This window comes from Saccopteryx bilineata, chromosome 4 (assembly GCF_036850765.1).
Source record: "Saccopteryx bilineata isolate mSacBil1 chromosome 4, mSacBil1_pri_phased_curated, whole genome shotgun sequence".
In the NCBI taxonomy this organism is placed as follows: Eukaryota; Metazoa; Chordata; class Mammalia; order Chiroptera; family Emballonuridae; genus Saccopteryx; species Saccopteryx bilineata.
Window position 1 is genome coordinate 44,994,919 of NC_089493.1, and position 27,305 is coordinate 45,022,223.

A 27,305-nucleotide genomic window follows, 5' to 3' on the forward strand; every position below is an offset into this window, starting at 1 on the left:
CCGGGCACTGGGGATGGCTCCTTGGCCTCTGCCCCAGGCGCTAGAGTGGCTCTGGTCGCGGCAGAGCGACGCCCCGGAGGGGCAGAGCATCGCCCCCTGGTGGGCAGAGCTTCGGCCCTGGTGGGCGTGCCGGGTGGATCCCAGCCGGGCGCATGTGGGAGTCTGACTGTCTCTCCCCGTTTCCAGCTTCAGAAAAATACAAAAAAAAAAAAAAAAAGATTGGCTGGCAGCAAATTTACTAGAAACTTCTCAGAAACATCTGAGACTACTAAGTGTTTATTTTTGTTTTGTTTTTGTGACAAAGACAGATAGAGAGAGGGACAGATAGGGACAGACAGACAGGAAGGGAGAGAGATGAGCAGCATCAATTCTTCATTGCAGCACCTTAGTTGTTCATTGATTGCTTTCTCATATGTGCCTTGACTGGGGGACTACAGCAGACCGAGGGACCCCTTGCTCTAGCCAGCGACCTTAGGCTCAAGCTGATGAGCCTTGCTCAAACCATATGAGCCTGTGCTGAAGCCGGCGATCTCTCGGTTTCAAACCTGGATCCTCAGCGTCCTGGTTTGATGCCCTATCCATTGTGCCACTGTCTGGTCAGGTAGTGCTTATGTTTTATTAAGGGATCTTAAGAGTCTTTGGGTCTCATAATCATTAATAAAGATGGACCTTCCTGCTCCGGTGTTTAAGATTTTTCCCCTATAAAATAGGCACATTATAAAAAATAGAAATTAAATTCTGTTTTATCCCAGGTTTTTAAAAAGGAACATAATTTTGAAATCCTTTTATCAGATATATGGGGTTCATGTTTCACAAAGTATGTTTTTTCTGTTGTGTTTAGTGATAAAACTCAAGACTCAACAAAAGAAACTTTGGCACAAAAACGTACAATTTCCTCTGCCAAGACAGTACATCAGGATTCAAATAAATTACAATATCCTCCGGATTCTCTAACAGTTTGGAATAAAGGTATGATGTTTCAATTAAATTTTTACTTACTTTGCTGGCTTCTGATTTACTAGGGAATTGTTTTAGAGCCCTCTTCACCGATAGTTCAGGGAGTGACCTTAGTGTCAGAGGAGATGGGAAAGCCTGGGGAGAGATCTGTAGAGGGACAGCTGGCGGGAGCGAGACTGACTGAGAAGAGGGGACGTAAATATGAATTTGAAGAGATGAAAATGTTGAAAGACACTTGAGAGGTATGTGGAGTGAAATTGTTGAAGCAGAAATAAAATTTTGGAATTCAACATGGAAAAAAATTGAGGGATTTAAAAAATGTTGCCTTGTTGTGGGGGATGTCATTTTAGGAGTTGCTGCTTTGAAATTTACATGTGATATTTTCTTTAATTTATAGAAAATGTCTTAAATAAAAATGAAACTACTAAAAATTCAAGTGGCCTTCCAATAAAAGAAGTCCCATCACCTGAAATAAGTGAAGGTCAGCTAGCCCAGCCACAGCACAATGTGCCGTATTTCAGGTTTGTCCATTTGTTCCGTGTGTAAGGATTTTGTATTAATATCTGGACATTTAAAACCAAAATTAAACTATCTTAACCTTAATATAATAGATGAGTTTGGGGGAAACTGACTTTGTGTGATTTTCAAAAGGTAGAAAAAGGTGCAAGTAAGAAGTCTTTCCCAACTCAGTCTCCTAACCCCATAGTAGTTCTAAGCTTCCATTCAAGCATTATTCATTTCATCTGAATATTTCCAGAGATAGAGAATGTATATGTAGATAATGCATATGTAAGCAAACATAAAAATATTTTTAAAATATAATCAATAGCATACTATTCTATTTTTATTTAATTTTCATGTAGGAGACATTCTATTTTAGTACTTGAAGAGCTTTCTCATGTTGTGTGTGTTTTTGTAATGGCCACACAGTAGCCAATTATATGGATATACCACAATTTATTTAATAAGTAGGTCCCTGCTGCTGGTTATGTACATTTGGTTCACTCTGTTACTATTACAATCTAGGCTTCAAAGAACTACTTTGTATGCTTTTCAGTTCTTTCATATGTAAATACTTTATGAATCTTAATTGATACTTTCTCTAGTAAAGTTATGGGAGTATCCTTTTTTTCCACCTTTTTCCCCTCCCACAAAGAAACCAAGTAAATGTTTACTTCATAAAAGATGGATAATGGGAGTTGGTAGGAGGCTCAGACACGCTAAATCTTAATTAGGTTTCTCCAACTGTGAAGAGTGAAAGTTAACATTCTGTTTGGGTAACGTCAATCATGTCACTTCAGTGCCTTGGAAACAAATCAGAGGGCTGTGATGTGCACTAAACATCACACAGGAAGTTGTTACATACTTTTATTCTTGAGTAAATGTGGCAGGAAAATTCTGATACTTTTTCAGTTGCAATGTTAACAATTTCTTTGAGCTTTGCCAATCAAATAGATAAGAAACATTATCTTGCTATAGTTTTAATATCCATTTGCTGTATGATGAATGGGTATTTTTAAATATATTTTGAAGGCCATTTCAATTGTTTTTAGAACATAGGTTTTAGAATTGTAAGGGATTTTATAGATTACCTAGTCCATTGTGTTGTTCAACTGGGATGGTGACAACGCCTTCAGACACTCCAACTAAAGACGGTCAGATCTAAGCCTTTGTCATCAGTTAACTCATTCTCTTTTATGCCCCTAGATATAAACAGCTAAATTTTTCTTCTACACAAAACTGTCCTCAGTTTCTCTGGCTAGAATGCTCTTTGTAAAAAAACGTTAAATTTACCTTAGGCCTGGATTTCTCAACCTTGGCACTATTGACATTTTGGATTGGGTAATAATTCTCTTTGTGGGTGAGGGGTCTTCTGCACTGTAAGATGTTTTTTAGCCTCCCTCGCCAGTAGCACTCTTCTAGGTAGTGACAATCAAAAGTGCCTTTGGGCATTGCCAAATATATATATATATTGTATGTTGGGGAGGTATTAAAAGTTTTTATCTTCAACTTACTCTTGGCAGTTTCATTGATCTTAATGCCATACATAGTAACAGAGAACTAATAACAGAAATAAATGTCTGTTTCTTTCTGTTCAGCCTCTGAAAAAGAAGAACAGAAAAAACTAGAAAGATTAGCTTGAAAAGTGGGCTCTTGGCATTAACTGTCCACATAAGTTTTAGGTGCAGAAAGATGGACATACATAGGATATCCACTCACATTTTAGGGGTTTAAACATATCCTAGCACACAAAATAATTGAGCATCAGCTTTGGGAAATTAATATTGTGTATCATAATGCTAATATTTAGATATTAGTGTAAGAAACATTTGTAAAACTGAAATATATGTCATAATTTTAGAAATATTCTCCAGTCAGAAACCGAGAAATTAACTTCTCACTGCCTCAATTGGGACAAGAAACTTGAACTAGACATTCCAGATGATGGTGAGGAAACATTTATATATTTCTTACATTTTAGCTTTGTTTGTCTTAATGTGGTTACATTGATCTGAAATTTAAAAATCTAATGTTGTCCAACTTTGTTATTCAAAATGGCAAGTACTTATTTAGAGAAGCTGTTTAGAGAAAGATCATTTGTATGCCGTCACTGTGAAGCCTTTTTTAACTATTGATGTAACAATGAGTTTTCTGAGGTTGAAATATAAAATACAAGGAATGGTACAATGCTGTTTGCTATGTAACAGTATATAGGAGAATGAATATTGCTGATTTTTAGTGGTAATTAAAGTAGGTCGTTAATGCTCAGTATTTGTATAACAACATTTTGTAGTAGAAATTTTTTCTTTTGCTTTATGGTAAGAATTTGGTTCTGTAAGCCCTAGGATATTTGGGATGAGGTCTTCTTATCATTTGGCTTACAATCAAGGTCCAGTTTTGTCCTTTAACTTTTAAAAACTTCATATTTCCTTTAGCTAAAGATCTTATTCGCATAGCAGTTGGCCAAACGAGACTCCTAATGAAAGAAAGGTTCAAACAATTCGAGGGACTAGTGGATGATTGTGAATATAAACGAGGTACAAAGGAGACAACCTGTACTGACCTGGATGGCTTTTGGGATATGGTTAGTTTTCAGGTATGTGGTCAGGTATTTTGAATACACTATCTTTCGAATCTGGTCTTTTTAAAATTTCCCTTTAAATGAGGTAACAGTAGTAAAATGGAGGTAATAGTAGCTGCTTAGGTACCTATAATAGTAGATGAGATACTCCATAGCACCTTTAAACTGTAAGCACTTCTCTGCACTTTGTGACTGAGGTCCCATTCTCCCCCATCTTGTCAGGATGATTTCTGTATGGGTTGCAAATTGAGATTGTAGTCAAGTGTTGAATAGTCTATAAAGATTATACATGTGAGAAGATGAATAAATCTAGCCTTAAGTAGTTCAGTTCATCTAGTCATTATCAAGTCCCTATTATGTGCCAGGCATTATACAAGCGGTTGTTAATGAGGCACATTCACTGTCCCAGAGGAGTTTTATAGTTTTATTAGTGAGTCAGACACAGCATATAATTCCAGTCTAATGTAAAAGCATATTTTAGGGAATTACTAGGAAGATGACCAGTAAAAGTGTAGAGAAGATGGCACTTTCTAGCTTTTTGAGCTTATTTCAGAAATAAGCATATAAAACACTCTTAATAACTAATAGCCAACAATCATTAGTCATAATAATGTAAGCATTACTTTATAACCAGTTTTAATATATTTGCCAGTTTTCATAATAATGAGTTGGTTCACTAGGATCTTTTGATGATGACCATTAAATTTCATTTTTTAGTATCATGAATTTAAAAGTATTGGCTGTGTTTGCATTGTTTACACTTGATATCTTTACTGATACTCACTTCCCAGCTCTGGCCAGTGGGAACCTCTGCAGTTGGCTTCTGGGGCCTTTCTTTTTGTTTTTAAAGAGCTGTATTGAGGTGTAATCTACATATCATAAAGTTTGCCTCTTCTAAGTGTGCAATTCAGTGATTTTTAGTAAAATTTACAATTGTACATCCATCACCACAATCCAAATTTAGAGCAGTTCGTCACCACAGAAAGACCTCTCCTGCCTGTTTGCACTCCCAGTCCCAAGCAACCACTAATCTCCGTACTATCTCTGCAGCTTTGCTTTTCTGCACATTTCCTATTAAATAGAATGATACAATATGTGGTCTTTTGTATCTGACTAATTTAGCATGTTTTTTAGGTTCTTCCATGTTGTAGCTTTGCTGAGTTTTCATTGCTGAGTAGTAGTAGTACTTGTATGGACATATCACTCTTTATTCACCAGTTGTGGACTTTTAGTTTGTTTCCAGTATTAGGTAAATATAAATGACCTATGAATATTCACATACAAATCTTGGTGCAGGCTTATATTTTTATTTCTCTTGGGTACATACCTAGATTCTTTTGGATCATATGGTAAATTAATGTTTAACTTTTTAAAAAATTGCCCAACTGTTTTTTGAAGTAATTACACCATTTTACATTCCCACCAACATTGTATGAGTGTTCCTATTTCTTCATACCTTTCCAGTACTAGTTGTCTGCCTTTTCTAGTATACCCATTCTGTTGGCTGTAAAGTGTCTTACTGAGTTTGGATTTTCAGTTCCCTAGAGAGTAATGATGTGAAGCATCTTTTTATGTGTTATTAGCCATTCCTATGTCTTCTTTGGTGGCATGTCTATTCGAATCTTATGCCCATTTTTAAAATTGGGTTTGTCTTTTTATTATTGAGTTATAAGTGTTCTTTATATAAATATATTCTGGATACAAGTCCTTTATCAGAAATATTATTTGCAAATCTGTTCTCCCAGTTTGTGGCTTATGTTCTAATTTTATTAATTATGTCTTTTGAAATACAAACATTTTTAATTTTGATAAAGTTCAATTTATCAGTTTTTTTTTTCTTTTATTGTGACATTGGCATCATAGTTGGGAACTGTTTTTGTCCTAACCACAGGTCACAAAGATGTTCTCTTATGTTTTCTTCTAAAAGTATTACAGTTTTAGCTCTTACAGTTAGGTAGGTCTATGATACACTTGGAGTTTGTTTTTGTATATGGTGTAGGTAAGAGTCTAAATTTATCGTTTTTCTTGTGCATATCCAATTTTCCCAGTACTGTTTGTTGAAACAGTATCCTTATTGAATTGCATTGGCACTTTTGTTGAAAATGAATCAGTCATAAATGTAATCCTGAGTCTTTGTGACGTTTACATTTTTGAGAGAGAGATCGTGAGTACCTGTGTGTATAAAGGCATAGTAAGGGGACTCGGAGCGTGTTTACCAAACTGTTGACAGTGGTTACCACTTTGGAAGAGACTAGAAATACCAAAAGAATGGAGATCATACATTCCCATCCTTCTAGTACATTATTTGAATCTTTTAAAATGAGACTGTCAAGAGAATGAGAAGCAACCTACAGGTTGGGAGAAAATATTTACAAAAGACACATTTGATAAAGGGCTTGTTCTCCAATATATACCAAGACCTCTTAAAACTCAAAAGTAAGAAAACAGACAACTTGATTCAAAAACAGGCAAAAGGCCTGAGCAGATACTTTACCAAAGAAGGAATACACAGCAAGTCAGCCTATGAAATCATATGTCAAGAGGGAATTGCCGGTTTAACTACAACGAGATGCCACTATATCTTTATTAGAATGGCAAAAATCTAAACCACTGATAGCACCATAGTTTGGTGAGGATGGGAGCAACAGGAAGTCTCATTCATTGCTAGTGAGAATGCAAAGTGGTACAGCCACCTTGGAAAGCAGTTGGGAAGTTTCTTAAAAAAGTGAACAGGCCCTGGCTGGTTTGCTCAGTGGTAGAGTGTCAGCCTGGCGTGCGGAAGTCCCAGGTTCGATTCCCGGCCAGGGCACACAGGAGAAGTGCCCATCTGCTTCTTCACCCCTCCCCCTCTCCTTCCTCTCTGTCTCTCTCTTCCCCTCCCGCAGCCAAGGCTCCATTGGAGCAAGGATGGCCCAGGCGCTGGGGATAGCTCCATGACCTTTGCCTCAGGCGCTAGACTGGCTCTGGTCACAACAGAGTGACACCCCAGATGGGCAGAGCACCGCCCCCTGGTGGGCGTGCCGGGTGGGTCCCAGTCGGGCGCATGGGTCGGGCGCATGCGGGAGTCTTTCTGACTGCCTCCCTGTTTCCAGCTTCAGAAAAATACAAAAAAAAAAAAAAGTAAACATACTCTTACCATAGGATTCAGCAGTTACACTTCTTAGTATTTACCCAAAAGAGTTATAACCATACATGTCCACATAAAAATGTGTGCAGAGATGTTTATAGCAGCTTTTTGTCTTTTTTCTTTTATTTATTGATTTTAAAGAGAGGAGAGAGAGAGAGAGGGAGGGAGGGAGGGAGGAAGGGAGAGAAAAGGTGAGGGAGGAGCTGGAAGCATCATTGCGTAGTAGTTGGATCTCATATGTGCCTTCGTCAGTCAAGCCCAGGGTTTCAAACTGGTGACCTCAGCATTCTAGGTTGATGCTTTATCCACTGCGCCACCACAGGTCAGACAGCAGCTCTTTCTACATTGCCAAAACTGGGAAGCAATTGATATATCCATCAGTAGGAGAATAAACAGTTTAAAAAAAGACAGGTACTGTGTTCACATTGTGTAATTTAGAATATCTCCTATCATTTTAGTGATCAAAAATAATTTAGGCCTGACCTGTGGTGGCACAGTGGGATGGGGTGTCAGTCTGGAATACTGAGGTTACTTGTTTGAAACCCTGGGCTTGCCTGATCAAGGCACATATGGGAGTTGATGCTTCTTGTTCCTCCCCCTTCCCTCTCTCCTTCTCTTTCTCTCTCTCCTCTCTGAAAATTGAATACAGTGTCTAAAAAAAAAGTTCTGAGAAATTGTCTAATAGAGAATTTAAAAATAATAATTTAGGAGAGTTATTTTATTTTTTTTTACAGAGACAGAGAGTCAGAGAGAGGGATAGATAGAGACAGACAGACAGGAACGCAGAGAGATAAGAAGCATCAATCGTCAGTTTTTCCTTGTGACATGTTAGTTGTCCAATGATTGCTTTCTCATATGTGCCTTGACCGGGGGCCTACAGCGGACCGAGTAACCCCTTGCTCAAGCCAGCGACCTTGGGAACAAACTGGCTAGCTTTTGCTCAAACCAGATGAGCCCTCGCTCAAGCTGGCGACCTCGGGGTCTCAAACCTGAGTCCTCTGCATCCCAGTCCGACGCTCTATCCACTGTGCCACACCTGGTCAGGCTAGGAGATTTATTTATTTATTTATTTATTTATTTTGTATTTTTCTGAAGCTGGAAACGGGGAGAGACAGTCAGACAGACTCCTGCATGCGCCCGACCAGGATCCACCCGGCACGCCCACCATGGGCGATGCTCTGCCCACCAGGGGGCGATGCTCTGCCACGACCAGAGCCACTCTAGCGCCTGGGGCAGAGGCCAAGGAGCCATCCCCAGCGCCTGGGCCATCTTTGCTCCAATGGAGCCTCGGCTGCATGAGGGGAAGAGAGAGACAGAGAGGAAGGGGGTGGGGTGGGGGGTGGAGAAGCAAATGGGCGCTTCTCCTATGTCCCCTGGCCTGGAATCGAACCCCGGTCCCCCGCACACCAGGCCGACGCTCTACCGCTGAGCCAACCGGCCAGGGCCAAGGAGAATTATTATATGTGACATCCTTCATGTAGATTTTGGAGATTTGCAAGACCAAAAATAACAATGAACAGTTTTACCATAAAAATTCTTGTTTTGTTTTTTACAGAGAAAGAGAGAGAGAGAGTCAGGGAGAGGGATAGACAGGGACAGACAGACAGGAACGAAGAGATGGGATGCATCAATCATTAGTTTTTTGTTGCGCATTGCGACACCTTAGTTGTTCATTGATTGCTTTCTCATATGTGCCTTGACCGCGGACCTTCAGCAAACCGAGTAACCCCTTGCTCAAGCCAGCGACCTTGGGTCCAAGCTGGTGAATTTTTGCTCAAACCAGATGAGCCCGCGCTCAAGCTGGTCACCTCGGGGTCTCGAATGCTAAATTGCAAATGCCTTAGTCTAATTTTTTATGTCACCAGTCCGAGTCACTCAATTTTTTTTAAGTCTCAGCTTATTAGTTTGTAATATTAATATGGTTAGCATTAAACTGATGAACTTGTACTTTATTAACAGATTGAAGATGTAAACCAAAAGTTTAGCAATCTGACCAAACTTGAGGAATCTGGGTGGCAAAATAATAATAATACAAGCCAAAACGTTTTTCGGGTAAGTTTGTAATGTTCTAATACAGACTCCTCTACTCCAAGAAATTTTTATTTTTTAAGCTTTAAAAACATTTAGTTTCAGAAATTTCATCATTTTACAAAATAAGTTCTATAAATCACTTACAATGTCTTGATTGTCTTTGAAGAAAGAATAATGAAATGATCAACATAATTTTCAGAATGCTTATTTCTGGAGGGAGAAAAGGAGAATCTGTGATTGAATTGGGGCAGCCTGGGAGCTTTTAAGTTGCTAAGTATGGATATGTTCATATATGTTTTATTCTTTATACTTGTATATCTTTTTTTTTTTCTGCTAGAAATAGCAGTAGATCATTTATATATACTTAGTATGTACCAAATATTATTTCTAGTACCTTCATGTATTAACCCATTTAATATTCACCACAGTGAGGTAGGTGCTATGATCCCCATTTCACAGTTGAGAAATCTGTGGCTGAGAAGGATGAAATCACTCATCCTGGGTGGAGCTGGGTTTCAGGCCACACTTTCTCATTCCAGAATCTATTTGTTTGTTTGTTTTTAGATGAGAGAAGGGGAGCTAGTGAGGCAGACTCCTACATGAGCCCCAACTGGGATCTACCCGGCAATACTATCTAGGGACTATGCTCAAGTACTGAGCTATTTTTAGTGCCTGAGACTGATAAACTCCAATGTAGCTATCCTCAACACCTGCAGCCATGCTCGAACCAAGCCACTGACTGTAGGAGAGGAAGAGGGAGAGAAGGGAGAGAGGGAGTGGAGGAAAAGCAGAGGGTCACTTCTTCTGTGTGTCCTGACCGGGAATCAAACCTGGGATGTCAATATACCAGGCTGATGCTGTATCCACCAAGCCACTAGCCAGGGCCCAAAATCTATGTTTTTAACCAGTAGACTATGCTCTCTATTTTATGTGAGGTATATTTCAAAATGAGAAGAATTTTTTAAATAGCAAAGAGGAACTGCGAGCAATAAGAGTAAATGAGGCTTGACCTGTGGTGGCACAGTGGATAAAGTGTCGACCTGGGAATGCTGAGGTCGCCGGTTCAAAACCCTGGGCTTGCCTGGTCTTTAAAAAAAAAAAACCAAACAAATAAATAGCAAAGAGGAAAAATAGATCTTTAGAATATCTACCTTCTTCCATAAAGTTCATCTTATAAAATTTTTCTTTGTAAAATTTTCTTTATTAACATGATAGATTCCATTCTTAATCTATTTGTAGTGAATTTTTTCTAGTGATGTCTTAACTCAAAGTTTTGGGTTCAAATGGATATTTCTCAAACCACTTTAGAGCATTGCCAGTTTTTCTTCTAGATTTTAGAAAAATGCCTATGGTTATAAAATCAGGTTTTTAGTTTAGTTCTTCATTATGCTAAGTAATCCAAATAAAACTCTGTTTTCAATCTGTTAGAGATGTTAGAGTATTGAAAGAACCTTATTATAAAGATTGTAGTAGTGAAGTCTCATGACAAGGACCCTGAAAACAGTAATGAAATTGAATGATTTCAAATCTTTATTGAGTCATGGAAACATTAATATCAGCGATGTAGATAACAGCATTATATCAGAACCTTGTAATTCTGCCCCATACCAACAGATGTCTCTCTCCTCCTACTTTATTTTATAGGCCACTGTTAAGATTATCAAATCAAATCGAACTAATCTTATGTATGTACTTCGATCCCATTCCCTCCTACTTACTCACTGACCTCTTAGTCTGTCAGGCAGCCTTGGTTTCTGTCTTCCCCTCTTTCCAGTCAGAGTTTAGACATGTTTAGGATCTTATATTTTTCCATGAAAAAAACTAGTAATCCACACCTTCCTCTAGTTATCTTTATCCCCTGTTCCCACTTTTCTTCCCAATCACAGACAAGTGTCCTGAAAAAGTTGTCTATACTCTGTCTTTATTTGGGTTCCCACTTATTTCTCCAACTTGCTCCAATTCAGCTCTACCTGTCTCTATGCCTCTAGAACGGATATCACCAAGGTTATTGATCTAGTCGTTGCTGAAGTTATTAGCCACTTAATTATAAAGTAATCCCTCTGCAGTATTAAATATAGCTTACTGGGGGTTTTTTGGGTTTTTTTGTTGTTTTTTTTTTTTTTTTTTTTTGTATCTTTCTGAAGTGAAAAGTGGGGAGGCAGACAGACTAGACTCCTGCATGTGCCCACCTGGGATGCCCACTAGGGGGCAATGCTCTGCCCACCTGGGGTGTTGTTCCGTTGCAACTGGAGCCATTCTAGTGCCTGAGGTGGAGGCCATGGAGCCATCCTCAGCGCCCTGGCCAACTTTGCTCCAATGGAGCCTTGGCTGAGGGAGGGGAAGAGAAAGATAGGGAGACAGGACAGGGGGAAGGGTCGAAAAGCAGATGAGCACTTCTCCTGTGTGCCCTGGCTGGGAATCGAACCTGGTACATCCACACGCCAGGCCGACATTCTACCACTGAGTCAACCAGCTAGGGCCTTACTGCTCTTCCTTAAAATTATATTCTACTGATTTTCTTCCTACCTCTGTGCCCATTTGACAGTTATGTTTGCCAGTTTCTACTTTTTATTTATTGCTTCCATGTTTGTCATATTCAGAATTTCTACCTCAACTCTCTTCTCTCCTTCCATACTCTTCCAGTGCAGTCCTGCCCACCCTGTGATGATTCCCAGATCTCTTTCAGACCACATTTACTGCTAAGTTCTGTATATCCTGACTCAGTATACTTGAAAACCAATATATCGCCAACTGAAATCACCTCCACACACACAGATGTTGCCCTGTCCCAGAAAGTGGTGGTGCCACCCACCAGCTGTCCAAGATAGACACTTGGGGATGTTCTTTGTTCTTTCCTGTCTCTGTTGAACTCTCTCCAGCCCACACCATTCTAATATGCTCAATTCTCTCAGTTGAGCTTCTTAAGTATTTCTTCACTTTTTTCCATTTCTACCTCAATATAATTACCGTGATTTTTTCTCAATACCTTTGTGATAGTCTCCTTTCTCACTGGCTTGTAATCCTCCAGTCTGTTCTCCAGGCTGTAGCCTGGTGACTTTTCTAAACTACAAATGCAGTGATCTTCATCTCCTGGTTAAAACCGTCAGTAATCCCTGTTCCTTTGCCCTCTGTGTAAATGTGGCTCAGTGAAATGGTTATGTGTAAGGGATTTTATCATCTAGCTGTTGCTGATCTCTTGCCAGTCACCTGTGCTTTCTTTCGCTTCTGGGTTTGCAAGCGTGGTATCGCCTCTGTCTAGCCTTTCCTCATCTCATTTCTTAGCCTGACTAACTGGGATTTCAGCTTAGGTGCTACTTCCTTCTGTAAGCCTTCTTGATGCCTTTAAAGATTGATTTAGGTGTTATCCTTATGTCCTTCTACAGCCCTCTGAATTTGTCTCTGACAGGACATTTGTTCTCCTTCACATCCTTATCTAGCTCTTCCGCTTTGGAGTTATGAACTCCTTGAGAGCAGGAACTTTGGTCTTCACCTTTTCACCCCCAGCGTCTCTAGCACCTGCTAAGAACCTGCTAAGTATATGATAAGTGTGAGAAATAATTTATATATGCTTTAGTTTTCTTATAAGGTGGTAATGAGTAGCTTTAATAAATCCCATCATTTCTTTTTGCAGAAAAAAGTTGCCTCGGGTATACCAAGTAAACCAAAACAGGGCGATGGTGGAAGGATGGCAGCCAGAAGCCGCCTCGCTGCCATAAAAAAGGCAGCGAGAGAGAGAATGGAGCAGGAAGAGCATGCTGCAGCCACGGCCTCTGCTGTGCCAAAGGAAGTTGATAAAATCGTGTTTGATGCTGGATTTTTCAGAGTTGAAAGTCCTGTTAAATCATTTCCAGGTTGGTTTTTTCTGCTGAGACCACTTAGACATTTCGCTTGGATGGGAGGTTCTGTAGGAAGTGAAAAGTAGTTTTCCCCTGAAGGGATTTCTGGAAGGTAGACCGCATGCTCACAAACACATGCAAATCCCATTTGGAGGGTATGTTTAGACTCCTTTAAGTGGGACATAGCTTCTGAAATCACTTTTATGTTTTCTAAGTGATTTCACATCTCTTTTTTCCACTTTACCCCACAATCCTGTGAGGGAGGTTACCGGATCCCAAGATAAGGGACATGATGGGACATAAGAAATTAGGTGATTATCTTCAGGTTAGTTATAAGGTAGATTAGGCCCTAGCTGGTTGGCTCAGTGGTAGCACCTCTGCCCGATGTGTGGAAGCCCTCGGTTTGATTCCTGGCCAGAGCACACAGGAGAAGCACCCATCTGCTTCTCCACCCTTACTCCTTATCTTCTCTCTCTTTATCTCTTTCTTTCTCTCTTGCTTCTCCTCCCACAACCATGGCTCAAATGGTTCGATCAAGTTGGCCCCGAGTGCTGAGGATAGGTCCATGGCCTTGCCGCAGGTGCTAAGATGGCTTGGTTTTTGAGCAAGGGAGCAACGACCCCAGATGGGCAAAGCATTGCCCAGTAGGGGGCTTGCTGGGTGCATCCTAGTTGGGGTGCATGTGGGAGTCTGTCTTTCTGCCTCCCTGCCTCTCACTTAACTAAAATATAAGGTCTACCGGAAAGTTCTGTCCACTTATGGAATAAAACAAAAATACAAATTTTTCTTACCGTCAATAAACTTTATTAAATAATATTATAAATAAATATGAATTAACAAAAAGAAATTGAATTAGAATTTAAGATGCAAAGGACACTTAGTCATTAAATGATAACACCTCTTTTGCTGTGCTTTAAAATGAAACAGAGGGTTGTTTTAGTTTTATATTAATTTTATTAAAACTTTGATCTTTTGGAGATATATAGCAGGTATACCGATTTCCTTATTTTATTTTTTTTTTTTTTTTTTTTTTTTATTTTTTTTATTTATTTTTTTTTTTTTTTTCTTTACAGAGACAGAGAGAGAGTCAGAGAGAGGGATAGACAGGGGCAGACAGACAGAAATGGAGAGATGAGAAGCATCAATCATCAGTTTTTTGTTGCACATTCCAACACTTTAGTTGTTCATTGATTGCTTTCTCATATGTGCCTTAACCGTGGGCCTTCAGCAGACTGAGTAACCCCTTGCTCGAGCCAGTGACCTTGGGTCCAAGCTGGTGAGCTTTTTGCTCAAACCAGATGAGCCCACGCTCAAGCTGGCCACCTCGGGGTCTCGAACCTGGGTCCTCGGCATCCCAGTCCGACGCTCTATCCACTGCGCCACCGCCTGGTCAGGCCCGATTTCCTTATTTTAAAATATTTCAGTGAAACCAATGTTTAGTATTTCAAGAAATAATTTTTTCTATAATCTAACTCTAGTTGTATTTTTCGATAACAGTTTTTCACAGGCTATTTTTTTTTAATTATTTTATTTTATTTTTTTACAGAGACAGAGAGAGTCAGAGAGAGGGATAGATAGGGACAGACAGACAGGAACGGAGAGATGAGAAGCATCAATTATTAGTTTTTCGTTGAGCATTGCGACACCTTAGTTGTTCATTGATTGCTTTCTCATATGTGCCTTGGCCGTGGGCCTTCAGCAGACCGAGCAACCCCTTGCTTGAGCCAGCGACCTTGGGTCCAAGCTGGTGAGTTTTTGCTCAAACCAGATGAGCCCACGCTCAAGCTGGCGACCTCGGGGTCTCGAACCTGGGTCTTCCGCATCCCAGTCTGATGCTCTATCCACTGTGCCACCGCCTGGTCAGGCCACAGGCTATTTTTATTAGATTGAATTTATATATTTGTTTGAGAGAGGAGAGAAGGAGGGGAAAGGAGGGAAAGAGAGAGAGAAAGCAACAACTCATTGTTCCACCTAATCGTGTACTTTTTAATTGCTTCTAGTACATGCCCTGACCAGGGGTTGAGCCAACAACCCCAGGGTCCAGCCGGGGACCTCAGGGTTGAACCGGCTACCTTGGCACTCCAGAATGATGCTCTATCCCTGCACACTCACTAGCCACGACTGAATTCATTTATCTTATTGAATTTACTTATAAACCGTAGGATGAGAGGTCGCAGTTGAAATAATCTATTCCTTACATCTTAGTAGATACTTCCATCAGTGCTTTAAGAGCTAGATAATTATTTTCAAGAAGAAAGGGGCCACAGCCTCTTTGGGTACTAATCAACTGAAGAGCTATTTTCTGCCTCTTAACTGTGCCCACTAGGAAGTTTTCTGAAAATAAAGCTTAGCTTCTCTCTAATATTTACATGAACATGTAAGTGTATCAGCTCAGTTGAGGTGTCACACCTGGTGCAGTTTGGGTTTGTTTCAATTATGGTTGACATACAATATTATATTAGTTTCTGGTGTATTACATGGCGATTAGTAATTCTTCATAGAGTCTCTCAGTCATAACTTTATGGCCCTCTCTAAATAAGTGTAGGTTTTTTCCTAAATTACTCCTTTGATTTACTCACCTTTGTTCTCTCTGGTCTTTCTTTCAGAAATACATATTTTTCTCTCTTTCTCTTTTTTTTTTTTTTTTTTTTGTATTTTTCTGAAGTTGGAAACGGGGAGGCAGTCAGACTCCCACATGTGCCCGACCGGGATCCACCCGGCATGCCCACCAGGGGGCGATGCTCTGCCCATCTGGAGCGTTGCTCTGTTGCAACCAGGGCCATTCTAGTGCCTGAGGCAGAGGGCCATATTTTTCTCTTGTAAATAGACTACTTTTACCACTTTTTCCTGTACTTATTTTCTTCTGCTTTCTGGATCTCCTCAACTTCATGTTAGCTACCTACCATGTTTCTAATTCCTGATAGCTCGTTCTCATTCTTCAAATGTTTCATTTTATCAGTCTGTGCTTGTTTCATACCAGCACTGTCTTATCTTTCCCAGGGCATTAATGATAGCTTTTATGTTTCCTTCCCCCATATTGTCAGTATTTGTTCTGAGATACTTTAATCTGTTTGGTTTTGGTTTGTTTGTCTCATTAAGTGTCTAGTAACTATTCCCTGCCTGCTGGTGGTTCCGAGCAGATCTGCTCCTCATGGCAGCCTGTGGGTAGCGTCTTCACTGTGGGTGGTTTAGCGGCACCCTTATGCTGGGAACCTGCATTTCACTGTTTTTGTTTTTTCTCACTCCTGGACCACAATCCTCAGAGAACATTCTTTCTGTCTATTGCCTGGAGGGTGTAATTCTGGCTGCCAGTCTTTCAGGAGCCATGTGTGAGGGAAACACATGATGTCTCAACAATTTATTTGTAAACACGCACTTAATCCCATTGTTTTCCATATAGTACTCATCTTTCAACCTTACCTTTGATCTCCTGAACCAGAGAATCTCTGCTTCTCTTTTTTTAGTTTTTCCCCCAGAGACAGAGAGAGAGAGAGTCAGAGAGGGATAGATAGGGACAGACAGACAGGAACGCAGAGAGATGAGAAGCATCAGTCATCAGTTTCTTGTTGCGACACCTTAGTTGTTCACTGATTGCTTTCTCATATGTGCCTTGACTGTGGGCCTTCAGCTGACTGAGTAACCCCTTGCTCGAGCCAGCGACTTTGGGTCCAAGCTGGTGAGCTTTTGCTCAAACCAGATGAGCCCTCGCTCAAGCTGGTGACCTCGGGGTCTTCTGCATCCCAGTCCGACACTCTATCGACGCTCTATCCACTGCGTCAACACCTGGTCAGGCTCTGCTTCTCTTTTGAGGGGACATAAGCCTCCGGTTTTCTGACTTTGGTGGTGGGAGGGGGTGAGGACCATTGCCCAGCTGTGCGGAATAAAGAAGGAAACCTGGCTCTGATCATTCTTTGAAGTAACTGATGCAGGTTCTTGTTTTTAGCTCCATCTTCGTCTCCACTTCCAGAGATGCTTGAGGCAGCAATTCTTTGGAGGGTGCTGTGGCGTAAAGTGGGTTAATTCTCATCTTTCTGACTGGTTGCTCAGAATTTATTTTCTTGAGTCTACCATTTAAAATTCTACCCACTCATCTATTAATACATTACAGCTTCCAAAATTGTTTGGTTAACGTCTCTTAGTTTCCTTGGTCTTTGTAGCATTCTACCTTTAAGATTCTCTCTTACCGCTTACAGTGTGGCGTGTGGAGAGGGAGCAGAGTGCGATGTGTGTGGTCAGTACTGTCTTTCACTGAAGGTCCTGGGCATTTGACTTTAACAAACATTTTCCAGGAGAAAGAGGGTAGTTGGTAGGGGAATAGGAAGAATTTGCACTGTTTTCATAGGTAGAATGAAAAGTAAATGAAAGAACTTTTGATATTGAGGTGATTTCTCTCGTCTTCTAGGACTTTCTGTCTCTTCTGAACATCTTTCTCAAAGACTTAGGACACCTAAGTCTGTCAGCAAAGCTGTGTCTGACGGCAGGGCTGACCTGGGCCCCCCAAGACAACCTGCGACTCCAAGGGGTCCCGCTCCTCACAGTACCGGAAGGGAGTGTGCTGATGGGAAGACTTTGCTTTCAAATATTCCTGGAAACAGGTAGTTCTTTCATGTGTTATTAAAAGTTTAATAGATGCTGGCACTAAATACTATTTCAGGTTGTTAACCTGGTAAATATTCAAGATACGTATTTTTAATTGAATTTCACAATGATCTTGTAATATATAGATAGTAGTTCTAGTTTATAAATGAGAAAACTAAGGCTTAGGATTTCAGATTGCTGAATGGTTATATTTTGATAAGCAAAGAATTCTGCAGAACTGAGAAGAAAAGAAAGCATTAGTGTCCTTTGGTACTTAACAGACTGCAGCTTTGGTGCTTGACCGATCTGAGCTCAAATCTGTGTGTGACATATTAGATAGGAAGCTTTGGGACAAGTTAATGTGACTTTATTTCAGTTTCATCCCTCCAAACAGTGTGGTGATGTCTCCCCACAGGGTCGTCGTGAGTAGACACTTTGTACCAGCCTTTACGAGAGCGCCTGGAGGTGCTGTCTCTTAGGCAGAGCCTAAGAAAAGGGGGCTAATGTGTCTGAACGATAACTACGAGCTAGACGTGGCTCTAGGTTCCTAGCATGTGTCATTTCATTTTGTCCTCACAGCAACCCTGGGAGGCACTATTTTTCAAGTGAGAAAACTGGAAAAGTTAGTAACTTGCCCAAATTCACCTTATCATCAGTGAAATTGGATGCTGCTTGCATTCTTTCTATTGCCTCTGCACATATGACATCAAAATGACCTATATAGTCCTTGTCTGTGGAATATTCCAGAATAAATATACCAGAAATCTGGTAGGAAAAAGGTACTTTAAAATAAGTAGGAAATAGGCCCTGGCCAGTGTGCTCACTGGTAGAGTGTTGACACGGCGTATGGATGTCCCAGGTTCAATTTCTGGTCAGGGCACACAGGAAAAGCCACCATCTGCTTCTCTACCCTTCCCCCTTCCCCCTTCCCCCTTCCCCTTCTCTCTCTCTCTCTCTCTCTCTCTCTCTCTCTTTCTCTTTCTCTTCCCCTCCTACAACCATGGCTGATTAAAGGGAGCTGGCCCCAGGCACTGAGGATGGCTCCATGGCCTCTGCCTCAGATGCTAAGAGCTTCTTTGCTGAGAAACAGAGCAAGGGCCCCAGATGGGCAGAGCATCGCCCCCTAGTGGGCTTACCGGGTGGATCCCAGTTGGGGTGGGGTGCATGCAGGAGTCTGTTTCTGCCACTTCTCCTCTCACCGAATTAAAAAAATAAGTAGGGAAAATAATAATAATAATAATAATAAGTAGGAAATAAAAAGATCGTCTGGAGCAAAGAGGACTATTGGATTTATTGTTAATTTGGAACTGGAACAACATTGAGTACTCAGTCAGCACTCAAGGCTGTCATAAATATAAAGAAAATCTTGTGAGGGTAACAAATGGAAGTTATTATTCTTATATAGTTCATGGAACAAGTTTTAGAATTTTTAATTTTTGGTATAAACCAAGCTATATTTAGCCTTTGTGTGGACTCAGATATTTCAGATGTTCTAGAAATCTGTGGATTATATAAAATACCAATTTATTGTCATTTTTAAAATGCAAATTATTCTACTTTGTATATCATGTAGCATATTATCTTGTACTAAGAAGATCCATAATTGTATTTAAGTGATATTACAGGCAGTCTTTAAAATCTTTTTACTTAATTCCCAAAAATAGTCCTGAAAGAGACTATCTTACAAACAACTTCATGCAATGAAGGCAAAGTGGAGCTAAAAACTTGAAAAATTGAATATATTTTTAAAAAAAAAGCCCACAACTTGGAAGAGGTTGAGACATATTTTTAATAAAATACAAGTTAAGAACATCAGGATTATATGCTATATATGCTATAACATGTAATGTTGCCAACTCCCGCTATACAATAATTGATTTGTTGCATCACCCCCCTCGATCCCCCCAGAAATCCATTTTCTTTAGCACGTAGCTCTGAATTTGGCTGAGGTTCAAAGAATTGCTGGTGAGCTAACCAGCACTGAAACAGGCTTGTAAGCTTTCTGGGAAAGAATGAATTTGTTTGGTAAGACCATCCTGTAGTATCTATAGTCCCAAATTAATATGTTTGGGTCAGACCTGATCTTGGACCAGTCTCTGTCTTTGACCATAAAGGATAGTCTCAAACATAAAAGAGCAAAATATTGGATTATCTGAGTACAATGCTTTTTTTTTTTTTTCAGGAGCAGCATAATAGAAGATGCTCAGTGTCCTCGATTACAAGATTTAATTGAAGTAAACCATGTAAGTTCTGTTCTAGTATACTAGATAGCCTAGTCTGTTGTCTATTTATATTATTATATACCATATTTTTCACTCCATAAGATGCACCTGACCATAAGGAGGAAAATAAGAAAAAAAATATTGTGAAACAAATGGTGTGTAAAAATATTTAATAAAATATACCACAGTGATATTTCAACAATGTAAACTCAACAGCAGTATTAACCATTAGCACTGTTATTAACAAATGAGAAGAGACTTTAATGTTCAAATACTCTTCTAGTTGTCAGGGAGCCAGCAGCAGCTAAAAAAAATGAACATTCGCTCCATAAGATGCATGGGCATTACCCCCCACACACACTTTTTAAAAGCCTTAAGCTTGTTTGAGACCATAGTGCCATTTTGTAATCACATCAAGAGTTATTTTTGTAAATTATTGTATTATGACAGCCACATTTATTTATTTATGTATTATATCTGGTTGCTTTTGCAGCAGAATAGAGTTGAGTAGTTGTGGTAGAGGCTATGGCTCAAAAAGCCTTTAAAAAGGACCTGTCTGGCAGTCACAGAATGTGTTTGCTGGTCTCTGAAGTGAGTCCAAACACTTCCTGAGAAACTTTCCTTCAGTCACGCTATTGCTCATATTATCCGAACTAATTGTTTAAGAAGCAAGCTAGTAGGATTTACAGTGTTCTTTAGCCTGTGTTCAGAATGTCATCCTTCTGTTTTTATCATTAATAGCAACAAGACTTTTTCTAATTGTTTCAATGCTTGGTAATTAAATATAATAATCATTCTTACTTCTAGGATATGAGTAAAATAAACTTTGAGATGGATTGTTTACCCAGTGAAAGAATGAATTTGCTTCTACCTGCTGGCGAAGTGGCATATGATATTAATACTAACAGAGAGGAAGAAACTTCAGATGTTGTGGAAGGCATGGAACTAAATTCTTCAATTACAACACAGGATGTTTTGATGAGTAGCCCTGAAAAAAATATACCGTCACAAAATAACACGTCACAGGAAGAAGAGCCTAACGTTCTCCAGTCAGGTGAGGTCTTTTTAATATGTTTAATGAGGCTTTGTTAAATAAATGAAATTGCACTGATACATGGATTATTGTAAATACTGCTGGGTACCAGTTTCTAAGAATAAAGGATGAAAAATTGAACAGTCACAGTAAATATATTATGAGAATTAGTTTGTGATAGTACCCCATTCTTCAACCCAAACCTTTTGAGGTAGACCTATTAAAAATCAACAACAGATGCTAATCCGCATTAGATATAAGTAACATTTTACATTACACTTAATGGATCCTCACTGTAAAAACTCAGAAAAATTTCCTCAAGTTTTTTTAGCTCTTCTTTCAACATACCTCAGACCTTTCTTTAAAATGTCCTATTTTTGCTCCCTAATACTTATTCTTACCTACATTGTTGTGATTGTTCTGCAATAGGAAATGAGTTGTAATTTTGTTATAATATGTTGTCTGATAGCTTCACCTACTATTTTCATCTGATATTCTATGGGCTGTTCTTTTGGGGTCCTAAGGCAAAATGAAGATTATTTTGTCCAGACATTTAATACACTCCAAATATGTTCTGCTAACCACTTGAGGGTACTTTTAATACAATATATCATATAAGCATCATATTTGTTTTATAAAGACTTTTTATACTGAAATTAAGGATAAGAAATTTAAACACATTAAAAAAATGTTATAGTGTAACATAACCTATATTTTTGTCTTAGCATTTGGTAATATGGAACTTTTCATATTTCATAATGCTTTATTTATTTCTAACCTCTGAATGTAAGAATATTCTTTAAAAAGTTAAAAATAACTTTTTTTTGTTTTGCAGTATTTGATAATAAAAGCCTTACTTCTGAGTGCCCTCTTCTTGATTCAGTAAGTTTTTCAACTAAATTTGAAGTTTCTTTATATACTAGATATGATTAATTTTTAATTTGTGTACAAAGTTTAAACTTTATATTTTGTCATTGTTTTCTTTACTGTGAAATCTATTTGTTCATTTCATAGAATGGCAAGAAAATGATTTATTTCCCTATATGATTTATGTATCAAATTTGCTATGACAAACTGAATACTTAAATGATATGTGGCTTGGATTATGTTAGGTATTTCTAAGTGATATAAGAAAAAATATAAAGCAAAGTTTCTGCCCATCTGAAGCATGTAGCTGGGGAGATAATTTCTGTCTTACCTTTAGTCATCATTGGTTATTTTCATTCTATTCCTTTTAGATCACTATATTTATTTGGAAGCTCCCTAGGCTTTACCTGTGGTGACCTCTTGCCTCTAGTCCAGTTCAAACATGAACCTTCTATGAAGCCTTCCTATAAAAGCTCTCATTACTCCCATGTTAACTTATTTAGGCACAGGTGCACATAGACATACAGTGTATACAATGTACACGTTTAATCCCTTATTTAGAGAATAATATGAATATAACATATTCTTAACATAATTTTAGGAATCTATTCCCCTTATTAACTGTAAATTCCTCTGTAGGCAGAACTATATGATTTATATTCACTGGCACAAATGAGAAAGTGCCTATTAAGTGTTTATAGCATTGGTTTACAGCCCTACAACCAGCTATTTTTATTTCAGTCATCTGTAGTAGGACCATCAGGTGGTTTTTAATGCATAGCAAGGGTCAAAAACTCTGATTTACAGCCTTACCTTGAAATTTTCCAAGGCTCACTGCCAAATGGCTCAGGGACATTAATGAAGCAGAGCTAGGCAACTTTCCTTATAAAGTTCAAAGTAATTATCATAAAGATGCTCACAAACTTGGGAGAAGAATGGAAGAATTCAGTGAGAACTTCCACAAGGAGATATGTAGTCCAAAAGAAGTTATAACTGAAATGAAAAATATACTAGAGGGGTTCAGCAGCAGACTAGATGAAAATGAAGCACAAATCAAGGAGCTAGAAGACAAAGCAGTGGAACACACCAGAACAGCATAATGTAAAAGAAGTTTTGTAAAGATACCTTTAGTGATCTCTGGGACAACATCGAGCAGAACAACATTTGCATTGTAAGGATCCCAGAAGGAAGAAGGAGAGAGGGGACCAGAGAAATGATTTGAAGAAATAATAGCTGTAAACTTCCCTAACCTGGGACAGGGAACAGGCATCCAGGTCTGCGAAGCCCAGAGAGTTCCAAAGAAAATGAACCCAAAGAGAACCACACCAAGACACATTATAATTAAAATAGCGGAGGCCCTGGCCAGGTGGCTCAGTGGTAGAGCATCAGCCTGGCATGTAGATGTGCTGGGTTCAATTCCCAGTCAGGGCACACGGGAGAAGTAACCATCTGCTTCCTCACTCTTCCTACTACCCCTTTTCTCTCTTTATTCCCCTCCCTCAGACATGGCTTGATTGGCTTTAGCACATCGGCCCTGGGCGCTGAGGATGGCTCCATGGAGCCTCCTCCTCAGGCATTAAAAATAGCTCAGTTGTGAGCATGGCCCCAAATGAGCAGAGCCTCAGCCCCAGATCGGTTGTCAGGTGGATTCTGGCCGGGGAACATGTGGGAGTCTGTCTCTCTATCTTCCCTCCTCTCACTTGGAAAAGGGAAGAAGAATGGTAGAAGTTAAGGATAAAGAGAGAATCTTAAAAGAGAATTCAGCAGAAACTTTACAAGCCAGAGAAGAGTGACAAGACATATTCAAAGTGCTAAAAGGAAAAAAATATCCAACCAAGAATTCTCTATCCAACAGAATTATCATTCAGAATTGGAGATGAGATTAAGTTTTTCAGGTAAACAAAAGCTAAAGGAGTTCATCACCACTAAATCGCCTTACAGGAAATGTTAAAAGAACTTTTCTAAACTGAAAAGAAAAGGCACTAAATAACAAGAAAATGGGAAAGTAAAAATCTCACTGAAAAATAAAAATATATAATAAATGTAGTGGATCATTCCTTTATAAAGCAAGTATGAAGGTTAAATGACAAAAGTTTATAAAATTGACTAAAAGTACTATAATTAGTAAAGGGAAGCAGTAAATAAAAAGATGTCAAATGTGTTATCAAAAACAAAACCTATGGTGTGTGGAGCAACAGTGTAAAGCTTTGGAATATATTCAGATTTAAGTTGCTATCAACTTAAAAGAGACTGTTATATACATAGGTTGTTTTATCTGAACCTCATAGTAACCACAAAGAAAAAACTTATAGTTAGCACACAAAAAATGAGAAAGGAATCTAAACACAACACTAAAGAAAGCTATCAAACCACAAGAAAGAAAGAAAAAGAACAGAGAGAAATTTACAAAAACAGCCTGAAAACAGTACAATGGCAGTAAGTACACACTTATCAATAACAACTGTAAATGTAAGTGAACCAAGTTTGCCAGTCAAAAGACAGAGTGGCTGAATCGATTTAAAACAAACAAAAAAACAAACAAACAAGGCCTTTCTAAATGCTGCCATACAAGAGACTTCAGAAGTAAGGACACAGAGTGAATGTGAAGGGATGGAAAACAATATTCCATGGAAATGGAAATGGAAATGGAAAAGAAAGCTGGTGTCATATCAGAAAAACTAGACTTTAAAACAAAGACTATAATAAAAGACAGAAAGGGCTCTATAATCATAGAGGGTTCAATCTAGTGGAAGATAGAACATTTATAAATATATATGTAATATTAGTGGATTTAACAAGAGAAAATGAAAGCAACACGTAACTGTATTGTAGGGGACATTAACACGCCTTTACAGCAGTGGATAGATTGTTTGGACAAAAAATCAATTAAGAGACATTGGACTACTCTTCCTGAAAGTGGTCAGAGGTGACTTCTGAAAATGGATCATTATTCACTTGACCCAGACAACCCCACCCACAAAATCATGCAAATCAAGAGGTTCAGATCTTTGTGTTCACTTTGAACACTTGCAAAACTGCCCAGGCCATCAAAAGTATGCATATCCCAAAAGCCACAAAGTACCTAAAGGATGTCACTTTCAGAAGTAATGTATGGCATTCCGTTGTTACAGTGGTGAATTTGGTAAGTGAACCAAACAGTGGGCTGGATACAGGACAGTGGCCCAAAAATAGTGCTGAATTTTTGCTGCACATGCTTAAAAATGCAGAGTAATGCTGAACTCAAGGGGTTAGATGTAGATTCTCCGGTCATTGAACACACATCCAGGTGAACAAAGCTCCTGAGATATGAAGCAAAGCTGATAGTGCTCATGGGCATATTAACCCATACGTGAGCTCTCCCTGCCACATTGAGTGATCCTTACTGAAAAAGATATTGTCCCTAAGCCAGAAGAGGAGGTTGCACAGAAGAAGATACCAAGTAGAAACTAAAGAAACAAAAACCTGTGGCCTAGGTGTTAATTCAGATTAAAATAAATGCTAAGAAAAGTAAAAGGAGAAGAAAAAAACCCACATCAGACTTATATGATACATTAGATCAGGTGGACTTAATAGATATTTACAGAACATTCCATCCAAAAATGTCAGAGTACACAATTATCTTATACATTGTCTTGTCCATAAATTTTGGTGCCTTATAATTTAGTCACCTTTGAATTCTTTTCTACTTTCATAAATATTAGAAATTATATTTTAAAATATTTTACAGGTTCTTCTGTCTAGTTTTGTTTTGGGTTTTTTGTTTTGTTTTGTTTTGTTTTTGCATTTTTCTGAAGCTGGAAACGGGGAGAGACAGACTCCCGCATGTGCCCGACCGGGATCCACCCAGCACGCCCATCAGGGGGCGATGCTCTGCCCCTCTGGGGCGTCGCTCTGCCACGACCAGAGCCACTCTAGCGCCTGGGGCAGAGGCCAAGGAGCCATCCCCAGCGCCCGGGCCATCTTTGCTCCAATGGAGCCTCAGCTGCGGGAGGGGAAGAGAGAGACAGAGAAGAAGGAGAGGGGGTGGAGAAGCAAATGGGCGCTTCTCCTATGTGCCCTGGCCGGGAATCGAACCTGGGTCCCCCGCACGCCAGGCCGACGCTCTACCGCTGAGCCAACTGGCCAGGGCTCATCTGTCTAGTTTTGACCAAAATATTACTTTGTAGCATCATTTGAACACAAAATAGGATTTGAGGGAGAAAGAAAAAGGATCCTAGCAGGATCACATTCTAGTGAAAGGCCTATTCACTGCTGCTGTATGATTAGAATAAGGTTGTGAAATCTGCATATGTAATTTAGGATGCGGCTTCAATTTTATTCATCCTGCCTGTGCTGCAGGATTCCTAAGTAATGTGCAGTGCTTTTATATATTACAAATCACAATTTTAGGTGTATATTTTTAATATACCTTTTCAATTAAAAACTAGATATTTGAAATTAGAACTGCTGGAAAGTTACACAATCATTGTTATTAATAGTTTTTATGTGGGAAATGTTTATATGTTATTAAGTTACTGTTAACTTGCAATATCAAAGTCGATTGGTGACATTCTTAACGGTTCCCTCAGTGACTGAGTTTACTCTCCAGCCAGGCCTGAGCTGCAGCCAGCTGATCACTTCCGTGCAGAGGGGAGAGCGCGCCAAGCACATTTCCTTCGGTGGGAACCTGATTGCCTTCTCACCTCTGAGGCCCCTCGGTGGGGAACAGCCGGAAGAAGTTTGAATTTAATAATAATTCCAAACATTTTTCTTTCATGTTATCAATGCTGTGGTAAATTCTTAGAATACCGGAAGGTTGAAGACTGTATTTCTGTTCATATTTTTAATCCATTTTTATAGTGTTCTGTAATATCTTAATATTCATTGTTTATCAGTGTGTGTTGTTTTTTCCCCCCATCAAAGTGTGTTTTAGATATGATCTTGTTTCTCAAGGGAAGCGGGATATTTTGTACAATAGCCATGCCAAATAAAAATGTACTGTGGCTTGCCTCTCTTTTTTATTTTATTTTTTTACAGGGACAGAGAGAGAGTCAGAGAGAGGGATAGATAGGGACACACAGGCAGGAATGGAGAGAGATGAGAAGCATTAATCATTAGTTTTTCGTTACGACATCTTAGTTGTTCATTGATTGCTTTCTCATATGTGCCTTGACCGTGGGCCTTCAGCAGACTGAGTAACCCCTTGCTTGAGCCAGAGACCTTGGGTCCAAGCTGGTGAGCTTTGCTCAAACCAGATGAGCCTGCACTCAAGCTGGCAACCTTGGGATCTTGAACCTGGGTCCTCCGCATCCCAGTCCGATGCTCTATCCTCTGCACCACCACCTGGTCAGGCTAAAATGTGTAAGCTTAAAGCTAAGAACACTGGCCCTGGCTGGTTGGCTCAGTGATAGAGCATTGACTTGGTGTGTGGAAGTCCCAGGTTCAATTCCTAGTCAGGTCACGCAGGAGAACGGCCCATCTGCTTCTCCACCCTTCCCCCTTTCCTTTCTCCCTTTCTCTCTCTCTCTTCCCTTCCTGCAACCAAGGCTCCATTGGAGCAAAGTTGGCCTGGGTGCTGAGGATGGCTCCATGG

General features: G+C 39.5%; 1 protein-coding gene across 3 annotated transcripts in view; it reads left to right on the forward strand.

The window, feature by feature from the left end:
- The window catches only part of DLGAP5 (DLG associated protein 5), a 45,350-nt gene extending 18,631 nt beyond the window's left edge, over window positions 1-26,719 (forward strand). For all 3 annotated transcript variants that reach the window (XM_066276629.1, XM_066276630.1, XM_066276631.1), the window contains 11 exons: window positions 842-969; window positions 1,355-1,478; window positions 3,320-3,405; window positions 3,894-4,054; window positions 9,126-9,218; window positions 12,829-13,048; window positions 17,436-17,628; window positions 19,794-19,854; window positions 20,641-20,887; window positions 21,702-21,748; window positions 26,322-26,719. In XM_066276629.1, the coding sequence (XP_066132726.1) occupies window positions 842-969; window positions 1,355-1,478; window positions 3,320-3,405; window positions 3,894-4,054; window positions 9,126-9,218; window positions 12,829-13,048; window positions 17,436-17,628; window positions 19,794-19,854; window positions 20,641-20,887; window positions 21,702-21,748; window positions 26,322-26,456 (1,495 nt within the window). In that variant the 3' untranslated portion in view covers window positions 26,457-26,719. The remainder of the gene's footprint in view (window positions 1-841; window positions 970-1,354; window positions 1,479-3,319; window positions 3,406-3,893; window positions 4,055-9,125; window positions 9,219-12,828; window positions 13,049-17,435; window positions 17,629-19,793; window positions 19,855-20,640; window positions 20,888-21,701; window positions 21,749-26,321) is intronic.
- The last annotated feature ends 586 nt before the right edge of the window (window positions 26,720-27,305 follow it).